This window comes from Beta vulgaris, chromosome 6 (assembly GCF_026745355.1).
Source record: "Beta vulgaris subsp. vulgaris cultivar EL10 chromosome 6, EL10.2, whole genome shotgun sequence".
NCBI classification, from domain to species: Eukaryota; Viridiplantae; Streptophyta; class Magnoliopsida; order Caryophyllales; family Amaranthaceae; genus Beta; species Beta vulgaris.
Window position 1 is genome coordinate 4,022,083 of NC_079207.1, and position 22,181 is coordinate 4,044,263.

At 30.2% G+C, this 22,181-nt stretch overlaps 1 protein-coding gene across 2 annotated transcripts; it reads left to right on the plus strand.

The window, feature by feature from the left end:
- The first annotated feature begins 3,804 nt into the window (after positions 1-3,804).
- LOC104895094 (3-epi-6-deoxocathasterone 23-monooxygenase CYP90C1) lies at positions 3,805-21,127 on the plus strand. 2 transcript variants are annotated; one of them, XM_010681510.4, is made up of 9 exons: positions 3,807-4,266; positions 10,727-11,051; positions 11,177-11,326; positions 13,312-13,599; positions 18,315-18,404; positions 18,476-18,554; positions 19,135-19,241; positions 19,434-19,561; positions 20,547-21,127. In XM_010681510.4, the coding sequence occupies exons 1-9, from the start codon at positions 3,992-3,994 to the stop codon at positions 20,635-20,637; spliced, it is 1,533 nt and encodes a 510-aa protein (XP_010679812.1). In that variant the 5' UTR covers positions 3,807-3,991; the 3' UTR covers positions 20,638-21,127. The 2 variants fall into 2 exon arrangements, with proteins under 2 accessions (XP_048493762.1, XP_010679812.1); XM_048637805.2 differs by lacking the exon at positions 13,312-13,599 and having other exon boundaries at positions 3,805-4,266.
- Positions 21,128-22,181: the final 1,054 nt, after the last annotated feature.

A 22,181-nucleotide genomic window follows, 5' to 3' on the forward strand; every position in this document is an offset into this window, starting at 1 on the left:
TATTATCTCAGCTCTCATACCATGTCAAAGTATGCATGACTTAGAGTTTAGATTTAAATTTGGAATTACTTAATCACAGAGAGTTTAGACTTAAGCGACAGAAGAGAAAGATTTAGATTTACAAATTTATCATACATACGGATGTACTTAAACATGATATATACAAGGCTATTTTTCTTTTTTCTCATTGCTCATTTGAAATAATCTAAATGAGCAAAATGTATTAAAAAATGAGCTAAAATAGTCTTGGAGGTGTATAATCAATGAACATTCAATAATATATATGATCAAATTTAATTCTTGCTAAATTTTAGTAGATTGAAAACTAACTATTATGCTAAATATAATATTATAGTTGTTGTTATGGTAAGGTAGAGTGAGAACTATGTGTATTCTTTTCATTTAAAAAACCCTCAACTTAACTTAATAGACTTGATTGATCTTTATTAAAACTTATTTTAAGTATTATTTTAGATCTGATCAAACCTGGTTACACTTGAACTGAACTTATTAGATCTGAAACGAACTTATTTTATAAATTGAAGAGATTATACCCTATACTAAAGAGCGTACAGTAAAAGCATAGCACAACCAAGATGTGCAAAGATGCAATTTTTTTTCCTGGTGTTATGCATGCAAAGATGCACATATAAATGTTTGAATTAAATGTTTTATGTACCCTTAACACTAAATATTGCAGGGTCTATGGATGAGGATGACTATGATCAGATTAGTGCTTCAGTCGTAACTTAATGCTCGCAGCAGAAAACACAGTGAGCCACCCTACGCCTTGATGGCTTGATCTAGGTGCTATGCTGCTATACTGCTATACTATATACGTTATATCTTTCTAATCTTTATTATATCTTCTGGTATTCCTACGCCTTAGCAGGAATGAAGTATCTAACCTCCAGCTTCTGTCTGGATTATCAGAGACAATTGGTATATGAATATGGAGTAATGTCCACATTTAATTTGTTATAGGGTGCAGGGACCTTTAGACCGGGGTGCCCTAAATTTTGTGGAAGTTATAACTAAAGATCTTTTTATAATGTGAGCGTTAGAGACTCATGATACGTTATCTTCACCTGAATGATCCTAAATTTATCAGAACTTATTTAAATTGAATTTATTGGACCTGAACTGAACTAGTTATTAGGTCCGGGCTATACTCCGAGTAAGAAAAAATTTCATTTATTAATATAATACTTTATGATAATAACATTAAATACAACTTAGTTTAGTGGTTAAGACTTTAGTATATATACTTGAGGTTCGGGATCGAACCCTATACTACGCAATTTCTAAATTTTTTTATTGTACATGGATTACATGAACTAAAACTCCCTAGGGAGAGCGCCACGTGACATAGTTTTTTGTTTATGCACACCTTTTAATATATATTATAGATAATCCAACCTTTGAGATGTACGCTAAATTTAATCTTACATATTGCTTATATTTTAATAATTCCAACTTTTTTGGATAGGTTCTCAAAATAGTCTGAATTCTTATTTTTCTTGTCATCACCATTATGTTTTGGATATACTGTATCGAAGAAAAAAAAATTCGGATTGTTTTGAGAAGCTATCCTAAAGTTAGAATTATTATCTATACAAATATATTAAAAGTTGTGCCTAAGAAAATCTATGTGACATGTGACACTCTCCTTACACTTCTAATGCAAATGTTTTATATCTATGTGTAATCCTCAATAAAAGGTTTCGAACACGTGACCTTTAAAATGAAAAGTAAGAGCTTAATCATCAATACACTATGACTGTCTAATGTTTGAAATAAAATATGATAAAGTCTTATAACAAATATACTTGACCAAAAAGTCTTAAACAAGTATATATATCTCTAACACTCTTATTATGTACTGTACTAACTAATAAGAGACTATTGATATCATATTCTCTTACCACAATTTCTTTTAATCTATTATTTTTGAACTTAAACCTTTCAGATTTGTTTACTTATCACGTCATGATCACGCAAACTTTTCAAATTCTTAATGGACAAAAAGTACGAAAAGGGGCAAAATATAAATTATAAAATATAAAAATAATAACATATTTGTTTATTTTAAAGAACCCTAGACATCGCACGCACGGACAAAAAATAATAGTAAAATAATCAAAAGGTAGGATTAAATTCAGCGAACTGGTCTAAAATTAGATTATTAAAATTAATTTTCCTAGATCGTATTTTTTTTTGAAAGGAATTTTTTTTTAAATTCTAGCTAGATCGTATTGTCAAGGTTAATTTTTTAAAAATTATCTTCGAATTTATGCAATTTAGAAGCTAAGTTCTTTCCCATTGGGATGTGGGGTTTTGAATAATTGTATAGTTTTAACTATAATTAATACTAGTACTACTAACTACTCTATATATCATATATGGCACTATGGCAGTATAGGTGTCATGGAGTAATCGAGACAAAATGTATGTGAGGGTGGCTAGCTCATTCACTGCACTCGCAAATTAGCCCGTCCCCGCATCCCCACCCGCCACCCTTCATTTATTGTTTCTTCTTTCATTTTTTGTTTCTCAAATCGCTTTTATAGATATTTTCGGAATCCTAAATAAATCATGAACATCTTCTAAAAGTTGCATTTTCTTTTGACAATAAGAAAATTTACACAAGTAGAATTACATCCTAAGGATAGTAAATCCATTCTAAAAACAAAGGAACCAAACTAAGCATTAGTTGCTCCTATAGAACAAGTATAACAACGTAAATAATTGATCGTGTGTAATCGACGGTGACCATTTTCACATCAATGTAGATAGACCGTAGACGGTGAAATCAATACTGATCAAGTCTAATCAAATACGATAAACTCTACTAAGACAATTTCAAATGAATGAAATCCATTTCATAAGTTAAAAGATACTCCCTCCCATTGAATTGTACTCACATTACACTATGGTAAGATTTTATAGCTTAATTCTCTTTGTATTCTTATGTGTTCTTCCTATTTTTACTTTTTTTTTTCTCTTTAAAAAAGATTTTAAGTAAAAAGAACATATAGAAATGAAGGGAATATGAGTTATAAAAAAGTGAAAGTTACAAACTTTTAAAGAATATACAGTTATATATACAAAAAATTAAGTAATAGACGGGATAAATTAGTGGTCTCACGACTCTCACCGCGTCAAATCGATGGTCTAACAAGAGATTAAGTGGTTGTTTGGTGTACATAGGAAGTTCTATTTTCTCGAAAGTTATTTTCTTTATGGAATTTCTAGACAATGACCTTAAATTGTTTGGCTGACATCAAGGAATTTACACTTTGCATGAACTGATGTGAGAATTCTAAATGACCAAGGAAGGAGTGGGTGAATAAATTCTCCGATTTTGTGGGAATTTCAATTTGCCAAGAAATTTTTATTATCCCTATTTTTCCTACTTCCTGTCAACCAAATAAATCCTATTTTTTAGACTTATTTACAGTTCAATTTAATTAATTTCAGTTTATTTTCTTTCAATCCAAAAAATGGGGTCTAACTACTAAAATCTGAAAATCATGAGAATTTCTATTTTCTACATAATTTACTATATATCAAACAACCACTAAATCAGTAATTAGTAAATCGAACTTTAATTGACTAATCCTGAGAAATCAATGGTAGGTGGTACCAACTAATTAAAGCCTCTAGCATCGATCCGTACATGAATCTATTGTGAAACTATACCTAAAGTGTAGATCATGAAGTATATACTTTTTATTTTCTTTTGCTATTTCCTTATCTCTACTTTTCATTATTTCACGCAAAAAAATCATTAATCTAATAAAAAAGAATACATATACACAAGTTAAAAAGGTGAAAAAAAGGAACAATCAGCAGAATTCCACAAGAATATATATATATATAAATAGTACTATCAAGTGGAAGTTATGATAACACAAACACATCTACACATCTCAATTCTCAGAGAATAGTGTGTGAAAGAAGAGAGAGAAATCAAAAGAAGAGAGAGAAAATGGAGGGATGGTGGGCAGCTATGGGGTTGATGATGTTATTTCTGCTACTACTACTACGCTTATTAGTTGGATGGTTGAGATTTTATGTTAAGAAGATGATACAAAACTATAGTAATAATATGGAAGATTATCATGATAATATTAAGAAGAAAAAAAGTTCAAGTAGGGTTCCTAAAGGAAGTTCAGGTTGGCCTTTTATTGGTGAAACTCTTGAATTTATCGCCTCTTCTTACACTTCTAAGCCAGTCACTTTCATGCATAAACGCAAGGCCATGTAAGTTTCTTATATCTTTGTTCATGTCTTTCATATTTTGGTACTACTTATGAAAGATCCTTTTAATATAATACTTCTTCTGTTCCGAATTAGTAGATAAATCGTAATTTTTTTACGAGCATAAGATTATTGCCTCTATTCGAGACTAATTAATTAGTACTCTATCCATCTCATTTTAATCTTCGTAGAGGGAATGTTCACGGTCTCTCATGCACATATTTGTTCTATTAACTTCTGTTCGGAATTGTTAGAAGAAAGTTTTTTTAAAAAACTTGATTAGCCTTTATCGAAGTTTAGATTTGCAAATTAATACTCTTTTTGTTTCATTTTAATCTTACTCTCGAGATGTAGTATTCATGATCTTTATTAACCATTGATTTTTTTAAATAAAAACTAAATATTGGGGGTGAAAGTAACAAAATTATATATGTTTTTGCTTATATACTAGTGATGATTCAGGATCAGAATTAAGTTTTTGATTTTGAATACTAGTGATAATTCATTATCAAAAGTTATTGACTTTGACTTGAAAAAAGGCAAACAAGTTAGTTAGAAAAGATGAGACTGTTTTTACTTAGTTTTTGTAAGATTGGCTTATTTTGGTTAATTATATGACCTATTGTAGTTTTTTCACATGGCCAACAACAACTAACTATCAATTGGAAATATGAAACGATGGTGGATCTCACCAAAGACAAGATTTGTGTAAAAGAGATGTTTGTAGGTCTTGTCAAAGTGGTCTCCCCGTCAATTTCTAGGTACTGATTCAGGGAAAATTATGAGATAATTAATGAGTGACATGTTTTGTCATATATTTATGATCACACACTTAAACATGAGATGATAAGTCAAAATATTAATCCCAATTCAATAACTAAAATGATAAATAAATTACTTAACTCAAAGTGTCATTTCTTGGAAACTAAAGAAAATCCCGCTTTATCTAATAGTACTTCATTAGTTCTAAAATAAGTGAAATATTTTTTTCTTAAAAACTTTCACATGAAAAAATTAAGTGTTTTATTTGTTTAGAACCGAGGAAGTATAAAATATCGAATTATTAAATCAAATTTCTACCACTAATTTTTCTCAAATTAATTAAATGAAATGAAACATTAGGAAAAGTGTTCTAGAGGAACCTCGTGTTTTCCTGCTTAATTAAATAGTAATGACTATTAGGAATTTTATTTAATTTGATCCAAGAGATTAGAAATGATATTGGAAATTCTAGCTGTATAAACACATGTTAATCACAGAAGAAGCAATCAAGAGTTACTACGCTTTATCACCTGCAGACACCTTTAATCCATGATTCTTTGGCACCAACATCAACGAACGCACCTAATAACTAAACGTATCTACCATTAAAAAAAGTGGTCATAACAACACGAGCTACGAAAAAGAAAGCATATCATGCTTGATATTTTCTTGCTCCATAAGATAAGAGCCGTGTAGATCATCATCTAGTATTTTAATAGTAATGTATGAATTATGATCATATCTGTATATATATATATATAAACGAAGCAACTAGGCAATTTGATTTTTAGGTAGGTGATAATAGATATTATATGAGTCTGTGTTTTCTAAGGATTTTTTTCTTAAACTACATACATGTGATTTTATTATTTCTTCTTCCTTGAAAGATGTTTAAATTAATATAATATAGGTAAAGCAAAAGAGGACATAATAATTTATTCCAACCATCAAGATATGTCTAAAAATTTGCAATGAATAAGGTTCAAGTTTGCTTTTAGGTCGATTATAAATTATGCTCATAATATATTATAATTAAAGTTGAATATATTATAATTACAGAGGAACGAAATGTAAAAGTATCAAATCGAGATGACCTCAGATAATTTCGTCAGGTCGGATAGAATCAGACTATTTAATTAAATGCTTAAAAATTGTTAGCTCACACTATCTCTCTCACAAATATGAAATGTTCATAAAGATGTAGAAACGAGCAAGGAGTACTCACTATAAATTGAGATTTTATATTCTTATGAAAGGCGGTGGATCAGATTTAGTACACACTATAGATAGAGATCTTATCTGAACAACGATAATTAGAGCTAAGAGTTGCTTCTTTTTTTTTTGTCTTAAAATACTATAAAGCCAATACTTATAAAACTTTGTTAAGGGGACTTAATTCTATAAACTAAGTTTTGCTTTCTTTGATTTATTTCGTTTATATAATTAATAAACCTAATGTTTGACCATACTTTGAGGTAATCTGCAGTATATATGAATTGAAAAGGAGGCTTTAGTTAGTAGTTCAGAGGGGAACATGATATTAAATCATTAAAGTAGAATGCTAGTGAAGAACTAGGACACACACTTCAATTAATTTCAACAAGATACCTCACTAGAAGGTTTTAGTGTCTGGCATGTGTATTGTGAGATTAGAAAAAAAAAAGGAAGCAACAAAACAGATTGACAACAAGAGGATGTTGGAGAAGAAAATAATATTTTATTCCATTGGCCATAGCAAGTTTGGAAGGTCCTATTGGCTTTGGCTCAAGGACTTTTTATAGAGGCAATAATTAGTTGCTCCATCTATTCTTTAATTATTTGTCACTTTAACCAATATATTTATATAAGTATCTTCTATCCCTGCAAAATTTAGAATTGTACATATGATATTGTTGATTAATTATTATTTAAACACTAATGTTAATTACTATAGCTACAAAATTAAAGTGTTAGTTTGTTTACAATGAACTTAACCGTTGATTATGGAGTACTATCCCGTATTATCAAAAATAAGGTATTTTACGATATCAATGTAAAAGTAATGCAACTTCATACTATCAAGATAAGATTATAGGTTATTGTATATTAGCAATGCAATTATGTAAATTTAACTAAAACTAATTTAATTTTGATATGTTTAAAAGTAATTTACATGTCTTATAATTTGAAATACATGGAGTATATGATAAGGTAGGTAAATTAGTTATAATATACTTCAATTATGTTTAGACATTATTTAAAGTTGTCATATAAATATCCAAAAATCCCCATGTTTAATTAGAAAACAATTAAAAGGTGTTTTTCATCAAACATAACTTTTCGCCTTTGTTACCGTTTATAATTTTTAAAACCTCGCTCTAAAAACTACTTCAAAAATTAATATTGTTTAATTGGTTGCGTAACGTAACTTTTACTAACTAAACATAACCTTTGATCTGAAATACCTAAAATACAATATTGTTCCCATCCAAAAAAGAAGTATGGTTTCCTGTAGAACAAAGGAAGAAGTAGTTAAGGATAGGAGTTAGCTCAAGTGGGTAGAGCGCTCCCCCTTGGTCCCTGAGGTTAGGATTTGCATGCTATGCATACCTTACCAGCCAATGTATTGGTGTATGGTATATTCTATTTGCATATATATCTTTTTCTTTCCTTTTAATTAAAAGGAGTCTGGAAACTAGGACAGGAATTATTATCTCAATTGCAGGCACTCTACGAGGTAGCATGTAGTTATAGAGTATAGCAGCAGTCATGCAGCAATATAATGCAACTAGTTTGTGGTTTTGTAGTAAAGTATCAATGTAGCTAACTTGTTTGTACTATACCATCAATGCATCAACATTTAACAGAACAAACTTTGTAGAAAAACTAGTTATTGTCTTATTGATTATTGCATATAGCATGCATGTTTTACTGAAGATACTCCCTCATATTATAGATGAATATAATGTTGTTTTATAAAATAGGATAGAAATGTATATATAGTTAGAAATCACAAGGAATTTTTCCTTCATTGAATAATTTTTTTTTTATGAAAACAATACATTATGGCTTAAGGGATTAGTCTGAGCAAAAGTTGAAAAGATACTAAAAATATAGTAAAACAACAACATAACTGGAGACCATGAAAAAGAATCAAATTATTGAATTTTTTTATTTATTATGAATGTCTATCTTTAGTGAATATTCTACTCCAGCTAGAACAAAATAAATTTTCGATCGAAGAGTAATATTTGTATTTTCATGTAAATTGTACTTATGCGAATTTTTTAAGATAAGATGAAAGAGGATCATTATAAAGGAGATAAGAGATACCTCAAATGAGTCATATAAAGTTTGGTTTCTAGACCTAAAGATATGAAGTAGAAAGTGATATCACTACTCCATCACCTCAACCTCGTGTACATATGAAGATTATATAGTTTGGGACTTCGGGTTAATAAATTACTACTTTAGAAGCACTTTGAAAGGAATAGGGATAAGTTACATAAATGGACTGTTTATTTCACTAATTTCTTTTTCCTGTTTATGAAATGAAACATATATGTTGACAAGGAGACACAAATTCCACAAATGTCTGAATAACAGTAGTCAATCTGGAAGAAACCTTTTTGTCCCTTTTCTTCCATCAATGTAGCAGTTTTAATTTATTTATTTGTAGTACATAGCATTAGTAGGAATATAATCTTCATATGGTGGTTGATTGACTACTCAGTGCTTTGAATAATTTGAGGCAAAGCAAAGAATAAGACAAAACACAACACAACATAACAAAACATAAAAACAAAAGAAGCACAGTTTACTAAAAATGATTAAATAGAAGAGAGAAGAGAAAGTATCAGAAGGATATATAGGTCATAGGAGAAGAGAGTTATTAACAAATTAATTTTTGGGAGTGGATAAAAGGATCTATACTTGAAGAGAGGATTGGTAAAATAGATATTAAATGTTGTATACAAAACACTTCTAAGAAACCATCTAAGTATATTGAGAATTCTAGTCTTGCAAACTCTTCAAAATTAATTTATACTTTTTATAGAGCTAAATATGTAGTTAACGAAAGAAAGATTAATCATCATCTGCTAGCTAGAGGTGGCAAATGGTATATGCTTGATTCAAGTTATATTCGAGTAAAAAGTACCCGGTCTTTTTTAAAAAAAAATTCTCACATGGGATATTGACACAATTCACAATTAGAAAGAACTTTTTAAATTATTCTCATTATATAAGAAAAATATAGTCATGTGGAGTCTTAATGTTTGATTCGTCTCAATGATTATTATATTAATATTAAATCATCGTAATTTTTACTAATTAATATGAAATGAAAGATATTTATGGTTGTATAAGTACATTGACAAACGCGCACTGTTAAAGTAAGAAAGATAAAAAAAAATACAAAAGGAGTACAGTATTCATTAGGTTTGATTTGTGCCTTGTTTTAAAAGTTTCAAAGTTAGGAGGCTCAAAGAGTTAGGAAAAACCATTATTTGTCTCCAAGTAAAAGAATATACATGCGTTTCACTTTCTTTTAAGGTACAAATAGAAATTAGGTTATCCTTCTCTTGAGGAAGTAACTAAACCCAGCTAACGAATATGGCGGTTTAATTTGTTAATCTTATTAGTGGAGGTTAATTGTTTGGCAAAGTGTTAAGAGAAAACTGGATGCTAATAAATTTTATGAATGGGAAAAAACCTGCTCACTACAGTGTACAGTAAATAGACACAAGAAACTGGAGCCTCCTATGTGAATCTGAACATAAATGGATTATATTGTGCAGGCAGTAAACACAAACACACACACCTATACATCCGAGCTTGGTTCATAGACTTGAGTTTCCCTATGTAAAATGACTCCCATTTCCTGTGTCATAGGCTCATTATTTCATCACTTTTCACCTTTTATAGTGCCAATAATTCATTTTATTTACCTGATCTCCCTTTTTTCCTCCTGTCCCCTCCTTTTGTATATATTGATACTGTGGGCATATTTGCATGCGTTTTTTGTAGTATATGTAGGACTTTATGATCATAAAAACTGGTTGGTTGAATTATTATTTACCTTTGTCATATACTTTGGATTGACTAGGTATCAGGTAAAACCCATGTAAAAAATGTACAGGAGTCCATGCATACATCATACATGCATGCCAAGCAGAATAATCCTAATCATGAATAATAATATATCTTCACATAATAATAATTTCATCTATGAATTGTTATAGGCTCTTTGAATCTAGCATATCGAGTGAATTGATAGAGTATAAATCTTTAGCTTGGGGATTCAACCATTAGCTTAAACTTTTGGTTAAGTTGATCCTTTAACATGATATCAGAGTCAGCGTGACAAAAAAGTCACGGGTTCGAATCTCTCATCGAACCCCTCCTATCTCAGTGGAATATTTAGCGCCAGGTATGAGGGAGGCTTGTATTGCATCCACACTTCAATACCAAATGGCTTTTGCATGAGGGGGCGTGATAGAGTATAAATCTATTCCTGAGACTCAACCATCAGCTTAAACTTTTGGTTGAGTTGATCCCTTGACATGAACAAACATAAAGATCTCATTGTCCGGTCAGTGAGTCGATGGTCTTCAACCTTTCAAATTGAAGCGTCGTCTCATTTGATTATTTTCGTGTTGCTTGTATCAAAGTTTTTTTTTTTTTTTTTTACTTTCTGATCTCCTCCTTTGTCTAATTATAGGTACGGAAAAGTTTTCAGAACACATTTATTAGGAAAACCTGTAATAGTGTCAACTGATCCAGAAATAAACAAAGTGGTGTTACAAAACCATGGGAATATTTTCATCCCATCTTATCCAAAATCAATAACTGAATTATTTGGTGAATCCTCTATTTTGAGAATGAATGGAGCTCTCCATAAGAGAGTACATGCATCGATTGGAAGATTTTTGAAATCCCCAGAATTGAAAGCCGAAATTACAAGAGACATTGAAAATTCTGTCAAATTATCCTTGAAGAATTGGAAGCATAATGACCTTATTTACATACAAGATCAAACTAATCAGGTGGTTCTCTAATTAAGATATATATTTATTTATTCTTAACATGCATAATCAATAAGATTATCTTGAGCAAAAATATTGAAGTCAATTTTATATATTTTTTTTTTGTTGTGGTGGGTTTATTTCAGCTTACATTTGAGATATTGGTGAAAGTGTTAATGAGCTTGGGTCCTGGTGAAGAAATGGAGTTGTTCAAGAAAGAGTACAAAGAGTTCATCAAAGGGTTGATTTGTTTACCAATCAAGCTGCCTGGAACACAACTTTATAAATCTCTAAAGGTAGACAATAAACAATACTTTGTTTTTAGAGTAGTTATATCCAAAGGAAATGACACGCATATTTGGAGTAGTTGTATAGATGTATGTTGAAAATATTAAACAAAAGCATATGTAAAGAGAAAATATTTCCGAAAAAGGAAATGGTACAATTAATTCAAAACATTCTAGAAAAGAATATGGTACAAGTATACAACTATTAAAAATCGTTGGTAGTATCTAATAAAGAGGATCACTTATTATTTGACTGATTTTTAATTTATGTGAACATACTTCATGATACTACGCGTTGTATTACTAGAACCTACTGTATAACTTATTGAAACTAAATTAAAGTCATCTGTGACAATTTGAACTTAATTTTTCTGAAATAGATTAGAACACTACCTTAATTAAAATTACTTTCATATAGGTGCCTTTGTGGCTTAAGAACTTAACTTTTCTGAAATAGTCGGAGTACATCATTTGATCCACTAACTGTAGGTTATGTTGTATATACTTAAAAAAATTATAATGATCCAGCCTTCACTTGAAAACTAACATGAATAAAATAAAATAGATGTGCTATAACTTGGTCACATGCAAAATCATACTCCCTCCATATTCTAATAGTTCTAAAGTTTTAACTTTCACGTTTATCTATATATAATTTTGACCATAAATATATCTAATCATAAAATGTGAAATGTTACAATTTCTAGATGTATATTGGAACAAATTCAATATCTTACATGCTATCGGCTGTTTAATCCAGGAAGAAAGGGAGGAATTGAGGATTTGTATTGTTCATTAATCAAATTTTCGAGCAAAATAAGTTCATGAGTATGTAAAAGCCAAAATATTGCAACTAATGCGAACTAGAGAAATTATAACATTTTACCAACCATATTGTTTATTCAATTGATTAAGTACATCATCTCGTATATAATTGGAAAAAGAAATATTGAACCGTGCATTTATAGTTAGACATCAAATAGATGGCTTAAATCATAGTTGATATAGTTTGAAAGACTATTGTATAAGCCTATAGGAGGCTAGGACTTAGGAGTGTAAATGCATAGGGTTGTAGCCTTCTAGGGTTGGTTCCAATCTACTAGCTCCCTCTACATGAGTTAGCGATGACATTTGGGATAATATGATGCATCCATTGTCGTGGAAAACTTTTGTTAATGAAAATAAAAAAAGGGAGTTTGAGCTTCAGTTTTGTTATTTTCTTTTGTGCATAACTTTATGAGACAAAAAGATTTTAAGCTCAGTATATCATTTAATATTGTGCGAATCATCCCAGATGTTCTCTACATTGTATTTGATTAAATTTAACAAAAAAAAATGTGTAAAAAGAAATTTTCTGCGATGTTCATGTACAAGATCCCCACTCAGAGGCTCACTAAAATTCATACACCCTCAAACTCCCCTTCCCTCTAAATCTTAAGCAAATGCTTGGAATAGGAGTTGAACCCTAGATTTGATAAAGAAGATGAGAAAGTTTACGACTCAAATGAACCCCAGTTCCTTGTGTATTTGATTAATTAGGTACTAGTTTTTTCTGAAGTAAATACTATATTTAAGTTGATACTAAATCTAAATGGAGAATCAATATACAAAAAGCAATTTTAGAAAAATAATAAACTTTTAAGGGACGAACGAAGACAATATTACTCGTACCTATGTTTTTTTTATAGCTACAATTTACTTTCTGATGTGTCAACGTAATTCTTGGACCATTAAATCTGTAAATAGGTAAGAATAATTATGAAAAGTTATATATGTAAATATACATATTAAGACGAACCTAATGTTTTTCGTTATGTATAAATCACTAGTAATCGTCAAATTGAAGTGCGTAAATAATGTAAAAATAAGTACCAAAAATATATAGATTAAATAAAAATGAAGATCACTAATTTTTTTTCTTATGTACAAATAGTTATCATGTTTACCAAGACTCTTTCATAGAAGTAACATTTTAGAGTTGATGCTTGCTGCAGGCCAAAGAGAGGTTGCAAAAGATGATAAGAAGGATCATAGAAGAAAGGCTAATGTACAAAACACAAGACACGAGCAACATAGCAACATGCAACACCAGCAATGATGCAATTGACGTATTATTACGTGACATTGATGACAGAAGCGAGACTGATGAATGTCAGCCATTGGATTTCATCGCCGGAAATATAATCGAGATGATGGTCCCTGGAGAGGACTCGGTGCCGATGGTGATGACTCTAGCTGTCAAATACCTCAGTGACAACCCTGTTGCTTTAAAGCAACTTGTGGTAAGTGCTTCATTATGTTAAACCCCTTGTACATATTTTTTTTTTTATTATTAGGAAATTAAGTCAGCCCAAGGACTAACCCCTACAAGGCTACTAGCTTATAGGAAAAATCAACATATTAGCTGGTAAGGCATGCATAGCATGCTAAAGAAATACCCCAACATAATACTGGGGGTAAGGATCGAACCCCTGACCTCAGGGGCCAAAAGGGAGCGCTCTACCCACTTGAGCTAATTAACTCCTATCCTTCAATCCCTTGTACATATGTGCACAAGCTAAGAGACTTGTCCCATATCGGATAATTGAGAAAAATTAACCAATTTATGAGTTTGAGAGCTATGCTTTCAACATCATTTGGTTTTAGGATGAAATTTTTATTGGATTTGTGACTGATTCAGTACAAACTTTCATCCTCTTTATAAATAAACTAAGCACATCACGCTAATAATGTTTCCTCTTAACTCATATGCTCTAATCCCGTCAAAAAAAAAAAAACAACTCTCATATGCTCAATTTGTTTAAATTAAGGGGTAGGATGGGGGACGGAGGGTAATAGTAGGCGTAAATAAGTTACGAAAACATCAATTTTCTAGAACTATAAAAGACGTAGCCCAAGGGAGAAGAACTGAAAAGGGTTTTATGATATATCATACACTAGTTTTTGGACATAACTGTTACTCAATATCGAAACAAACCATGTAAAGAGAAGATAAATACGATTAATCAAGATTGATATGGATTGAGATTCATGCCAAATCATGTACAAAGGAGTCAAGATAAATATAATTTATTTTCATGATTTTATGTAATATTGGTGCTTCACTTACCGTTAACTTATTAATGTTAGTTGTTTGTTAATAGGAAAAAAATAGTAGCTAAAAGTCACAAAGACACCTGTATGCAAGTAATAAACCCGCATAATTTTACCCAGCTATTTATATGACTATTAATTCCACCTACTATATAACTATCCACCACATAGACTTAATAATCTATCATATTTTAATTACTTTAGTTTCTTAGTAATTTACCACTTTATCTAGAAACAAAAAAAAGGCTAAACTCGTTAGGATAGTTACTTTATCAACAAAATCCAAGTCTTAGATCTGGCAAAATTTGACCTAATTTAGAAGCGAGTCGAGAAAAATGAGTTTTGAAGCACTATGATTGATGATTGGGAGGGCATACCGGTAGAGTAGGGATAAACATGCATTAAATGGTATGTAATGAGCCGTCGTGATCACGTTTTGATTTTACATATTGCATGGGCAGTGAACCCCATCCGTCCACGTCTATAAGCCACAAACAAGGAAGCTTCTTCTTCGCCCTTTTTCCCCACTTTGACTTTTGATAGAACCCATTTTTGTTTAGAGACACGGGGATATATATTTATATCACCTACTACTTTATTTTTTATTTTTATTTTCTTTATTCGATAATTTATTGGCCCAAGCAGGCTCAACCCTCATGATTTAGGGGGTAAAAAGGGAATCTTAATTCATAGGAAAATTTTTAGAGATCGAAAACTGAAAATATATACCCAGAAGCATAAATCCACACAAATACCCCAATATGGGGTTGATGAGAGTCGAACTCCCACATGATTCTCATCACCTGCTACTTTATGAGTTTATTCTTTCTTTGATTAAAAAAAAAATGTGATAAGCTTAGCACCAATTTAGAGGGTGTTTGGTATGGAAAATTTTGATGTAGGAAACAGATTCAAATAAGTGTTTCCATTTCTAATTGTTTGTTATGAGTGTTAAGTAACAAATACCGTACCATTTTCAAGGGGAAACATAATCCTCCCATTTGTTACCCTTATCAAACTAGTGGAAACAAATCACGTTTCCTTCCTCAATCATAATCCTCTCAATTGTTTCCATTCCACTAGGATACCAAACAACAATTAAAGGTAACGGTTATTATTTCCATTTCCCCATCTTATCCAAATCATTTCCAATCCGTTTACGTTTTCCATACCAAATACCCTCTTAATGAATACAAGCTTGGGATTTAAGGGAGGGAGGGTGTTAGAACCCAAGGGAACACTCAAGAAGGGGGGGTTGAATTGAGTGGTGAAATCTAATCGTTTTTCGCAAAAATCCTTTCGTGGCTCAGTGCCTGGCACTGAGTCAAACACTCGAAAATCGCTAATTTGAGTTTTTGCGAATAATAAACTTAAAAGATACTAGATTTGACACAAGATATAACGTGGTTCAATCTCACCTCTGAGATCTACGTCCACAAGAAACAAAAACTCTTTTATTTCTTTGAATCCTAAAATATCAAACTCTTGATACAATACGATTCCCCTCACTACTAACCCTAGTAATGACTCTCAACACTTGACTCTAAGTGTTGACACTCTCTATAATGTAAAAGTTACAAGAAAAGAACGATCCTCAAAGATGTGCTTCTTAGTCAAGCAAATAGAGGACAATTACAATTGTGAAATAGTAACTTAAACCTAACTAGCTCAGTGCTATGCTCAATGCCGGAGGAAATAGTTTTCAGCTTTTAATAGACTCGATTTTTCTCTCTGAAAACGTGAGATTTAAAAGTGAATTCTGATTCCCTTTTATAAGACTTGTTTAGGACGAAACTCACTTAAAAATATCTTTATCTTTTAATCCTTGATTTAAGGGATAAAACTTTATATTTTTCTATATTTATCTTTTAAACAAAAAAAATAAGTTTTCCACATAGACTTTCTTTTTCACCTCAAAGTCTGTTTATATCTAAAAAGTATTTTTCCAAATTCTTTTAGAAAATCTGAAAACATGTTTTAATAAAATTCTGTTTTATAAAAATCTTTTTATTTAAAAACACGGTTTTATCAAAAATCTTTTTCAAAAACTCGTTTTATTAAAAACTGATTTTTATCAAAATCTTTTCCAAAACTCGTTTTTAACAAAAACTTATTTTTATTATAATCTTTTCAAAAACTTGTTTTTATCAAAATCTTTTAGAAACTCGGTTTTACAAAATCTTTTTCTAAAAACTCGTTTTCCTTAATCCCTTTTTATTTCTGATTTCGAAAATCTATTTCCTCTTATATAGATATATAAATTTAATATAATTATTTACTTTCTTAACTCTAAGAAAATAATAATTATACTAACTTTATATTTCTATATTTAGCACATAGCATATTACTAAGTTAGAACGTATTACATTTTAATCTAAAGTTACTATTCTAAGAAATTATAAACTAGAACTTCATTCTTGATTCTTCTTTTCTTCAAAGTCTTCGTTTATCAATTTCTTTCTTCATGCATCTGTTGCAACTGTTACATACTTTCATGCTACAACATATTATATTAATTTTCATCATCAAAACATAACATGTGAACATGTACATGCATTACAGAGGGGTTGGGGGATGTCTGGCTTGTAATGGGCCTATGGGTGGAGGCCTTATACGAGAGCAGTCCAGAAGAATTCTTCTTACCAATTTTTCTAAAAAAAAGTAGAAAGGAAAAAAAAAAGTAGAGGATCGAGACGAACTCGACTTTTACAAAAAAATTGGCTTATTTCGGATAAAACCTCAGACTGGGCCTCAAGCCAGAAATTACACGCCAAAATCCGCTAATTTGTGGGTCATATAGGCTTTTTCGGGCTGGGCCAAAATTTGTCCTAGAATTTCCATATACAAGTTGTAGGACCTGAACCACGAGCCGAAAAGTGTGCCCTAGACCCTGTCCATTTTGGATCGAGCCCATATTAATCACCTCGAATAAATAATAAACTTAGCACCAATTTAATGAATACAAGCTATAAAACTCTCGAGCACTAACCTTGTTCTAGTACTAACTTGTACATCTAGTTTTTTTAAATGAGCGAGTACTCCGCTTTGTGTGAGCTTTTTGGAAGAACCTATTTACTTAAACAGAAACAAATGAAGTATTCAACTAATGATTTGAGAAATACATATATAATCTGACTAAAATACCCTTAGATTGTTTAACTTGAGCAATGGACAGGCTTCGAGGAAATAAAGCACTACTATAAATGAGGGATGTAGTCATGCAAAAAAGTCTTGTCATCAGTTCTAGTGTGGTACTGATCCTATCCCCTACTATAAGGAATTTTGGGAGAGAGCGCGCAAGCTGTTATTTGTGGGAGACTTCATTAGTGGAATTTATGAGGCTGGAGAATGGGTATTGAATCTTGTTTTAATTTCTTGGTATTCATCTGGTACCGCATGTCTTATAATATAATGCTTTTTTCTCTATTTAGGTCAAATTTGAAATTTTTTGACCAAACATTCTCATTTATATATATAAAAAAACATATTCATGTGAAATCTTGTTAGATTCGCCTCAATGAGTATGATAATAGCAATTTTATATATTTTTATTAATGAGGAATTGAAGATATCGAAAGTCAAATGCTTATCCGTGTAAAAAGAAACAAGTACTATATTATGGGGCATAAGGAGTATAAAAGACTCAAGTGATATGAAATGAATGACATAATGATATCAAATTCATGTCACTATTTGTGTAGTCCACGTCATTTTTAGTGGAGTCTGTACTATATGACAAAACGCCTTAATGAGAATGGTCAATAATATTTTTTGTATAAACTTTGTTTTATTACTACTTGCTTTTGCAATCTAACACTAATCTAAGCATGCCATGGGTAAAAGACTAGTTTTATATTAGTTCAATAATCAAAATATTTTCTGTAATTTGTTGTTGTTGTGCTAGGATGAGAACCTGGATTTGAAGAGGCAAAAGGCGAATTCCGGGAACTCTTATGCTTGGACAGACTACATGTCCTTAACGTTCACCCAAAACGTGAGTTAATTTTGAGCTATATGGTAGCCATCCTTCTGTACAAGATTTTTACCATCTTTATGCTCTATTAGGTAATTAGTGAAACACTAAGAATGGCGAATATCATAAATGCAATTTGGAGACAAGCTACTAAAGATGTAGAAATTAAAGGTGAGTATTGATCAACTCATTTGACAAGCAAGCAAGTCTAAAGTGCAATTTATTATATATTTTATGTGCGTGTTTGGCGAAAGTAGTATTAGTTGTTTTGATAAGTATTAATACTATTTTCTATTATTTGCAAAGTTCTCCATTTTAAAAGGTTGCACATCACTTGCAACATTGTCATTTTTGACAATATATTCTCTCGTTATCTCTCCTTGCTCATGAAGTCTCTTTTACCTCTTTTCATCTTTTATGTTCTTGTGTCATATTTACAGTCATACTTCAATGTTGCAACTTAAAAATACGGCTGAAGTAATTTTTTTAATCAATTATCAGTTGTCACAATAGCTTTTGAATAAACATAAACTGTTTAGTAAAACTAGATGTTGAATTTGATAAAAATATGTACTATAATTATTATTTGTCACCTTTACTCTTCTAAAACATTTTTTTTTCCAAAAAAGACTTTTCCGAAAACAAAATATTAAGTATTAAAGCTACTATGTACATTTAATTTTTCTTAGTATATGATATAGTGTCCAATATTCCAATGTACGTGGGCTACTTTAATTTTGTATATTTGCAGGTTATTTGATACCAAAAGGATGGTGTGTACTTGCATCCTTAACTTCAATTCACATGGATGAACAGAATTATGAGAACCCATATCATTTTGATCCTTGGAGATGGGAGGTTAGAATGTCATCTCATTTATTTTAATCAATCATTGCTTGCCAAAAATCATTATGTACTAACCAAATTAAACATTGCTCTCATCAATCATGAATCATCATCATCTTATTTCTGATATAAAAAAAAGTTCCAAGCAACTACCTTATTAATAATACCTAAAGTTTAATTTTATGGCTCTTTTATTATCTGCAGAATAAAGGAATTGTTGGAAGTACTTATACATTTGCTCCTTTTGGGGGTGGACAAAGACTATGTCCTGGTCTTGAATTTGCAAGGCTGGAAATCTCTATATTTCTCCATCATTTTGTTACTACTTATGGGTAATTATTCATCTTATCTCTATTACTATAACGTGAAGGATGGAGAAAGTTGGTGTTTTCTCATAGAAAGTCTAATATATCCTTAATTAAATTAAATTGTCTTATAAATCTTTTCTTCTTTCTACTTGCCATATATATTGAATATGTTAATAATTGAATTGAATTCGAAATTTCAATTAAATATTAAATTAAGGAAAATGATTTCCTCTTCTTACCTATGTGTGAAAAAAATTTGTTCAAAAATTAAATTGATAATATAACTTGATTGACACACAATCAGAAGAAAAATTAAAACTTGAATTTCATATTAATAATTATACTCATAATATTTGAAAACCTAAATGTTGATTATTTTTCGGTAATCTCTATTATATAAATCAAACTCTTTTCGACGATTGAACCTGATACACAAATTCTTACACTTTATTTGAGCACAACTTTTTTCTCATGTATATTTCTTTCTCTCGATAATATATTTGAATAATGATGAACAAATAACTAATAAAACAATAATGAAACATTGATTTAATAAAAATATATTAAAAAGTTAAAAATAATTATAAATGTATTTTCGAATCAAAATTTTTATAGCGCATGAATAACTAATTGAGAAAAACAAAAAACATTAATAGGACACACACGCATAGCGCGCAAAAAATGCTAGTACACAATTATGCGAAGATAAATATTCCTTTCTATTTTACATTATGTTTTCTGTTTCCTTACAAGGGAAATCAATAGTAGGCCACATAAGTTTGTAAAGTATTTTGGGTTGAATACATTACATAAAAAGCGACTTAACTACTATTTTCAGTAAAGCAATAGATGATAGCCTAATAGTGTTGACATGATTTTCAATCTTCGACTGCCTTATTTTCTTATTAAAAAAACAACTACTTTGATTTTTTTAGAATTACTTGATATTTATTCCATCGTTTTTCAACCAAAAAAAATAGCTGATTAATTAATGTTACATGCGTGACAGATGGGTAGCTGAGAAAGACGAAATAGTATACTTCCCAACTGTGAAGATGAAGCAAAAACTTCCCATCTCAGTCACACCTCACTCTCTTTGATTTTTAGTATTATAGTAGTACAATCATGAGTTCATGACTAGCTAGATGTTAGTGCTTATACTGCTTAGTAGCTGCTCGATGAGCCCACATAAGTTCTAAGCAGCTCTATCGTCAATTCGTCAACCAACTTTATTTTTGAGGGATTGGAAGATATCCAGAATCTTGTGCCCTTTGACAATGCCGCAAAACTGCACTAATTCGAGCTATCTGATGCAAGTGGGGATTGGGGATATGCTCTCTCGAAGTCACCATCCACAATTAAACTCATCTGTTTTTTTTAAAAAAAATATTACATTAGTTGTGTATGTAAATTATTATTATAAGGTTTTGATATATAGTACTCCCTCCGTCCCATAATATAGTGCTTCATTTCCATTTTGGGTGTCCCAAAATATAGTGCTTAGGTATATAATATTACTGTTTTTTGGTTAATTTTTTTCAATGACTCAATTATTGACATATGACTTTTATTTAAAAAAAACTATTGATATATGCAGTATAGAGGTGCTAATTGAGTTGAATACCTCGTGAGTAACTTGAACTCAACTTGGTCAAAATTCGATTAACGTTCGATTCAAAATCGAATTCAACTCGATACATTAATGAGTGGAGTTGAGATAGTTTAAACTCGACTCTATAAGTTAAGCTTGTGAACTATTCGATAAATTTTTAATCATTGTATATATTAACGTATTTGTTGTGCATGTGCATGTTAAGTTTTGATGATGAAAAATAATATAATATGTTAGTTTTGATGATGAAAAATAATATAATATGTTACGGTATTAAAGTTTGTGACAGATGTTTGAGAAAGGAATAAATAAATGAAGACTTTGAAAAAATGAAGAATCAAGATTGAAGTCCAAGTTTATATTCCTAAGTTTAGTTACTATCGAGTTGTAATATGCTAGGACTAGGTGATATATTATGTGCCGAAAAAATAGTAATATAAAGTTAGGATAATTATTATTTTTTTAGAGTTAAGGAAATATATAATTATATTAATTTTATATAACTATATAAAAGGAAAAAGATATTCGAAAAGCAAGTTTATTAAAAACAATATAGCTTTAATAAAAACGTTTTATAAAAGAATTTTTCATTAAAACGTCATTTTGAAAAAACCAAGTATAAAATTGTTTTTGATAAAAAATAAGGTTTTCGAAAATAGTTTTTAGAAAAAAGAATTTTTGAAATAGAACAAAGAGTATGAGATAAAGAGAAAGTCCATTGGTTATCAAAGATATAGATAAATATTGATTTAAGGAAAACTTATCTTTTTAGAATTGAAGATAAAGATGAAAAAGGATAAAGTTTATTTTTTTGAAAAGGAAAGTTTTATCCCTTAAATTAAGGAGTAGAAGATAAATATTTTTTGAAGGATTTTCGATCAATCCTGATCCCTTAAATTAAGGAGTAAAAGATAAATATATTTTGAAGGATTTTCGTCCACACCATGTACTATAAAAGGGTTTATAATTCATTCTCATAACTCACATTTTCAGAGAAAATAATTGGAGATATTAAGAGTTGAAAACAGTTTC

Coding starts and splice junctions, on each gene's coding strand:
- LOC104895094 (XM_010681510.4), top strand. CDS start 3,992: ATGGAGGGATGGTGGGCAGCTATGGGGTTGATGATGTTATTTCTGCTA. Junction 11,052..11,176: donor TACAAGATCAAACTAATCAG/GTGGTTCTCTAA, acceptor GGTTTATTTCAG/CTTACATTTGAGATATTGGT. Junction 18,405..18,475: donor CCTTAACGTTCACCCAAAAC/GTGAGTTAATTT, acceptor ATGCTCTATTAG/GTAATTAGTGAAACACTAAG.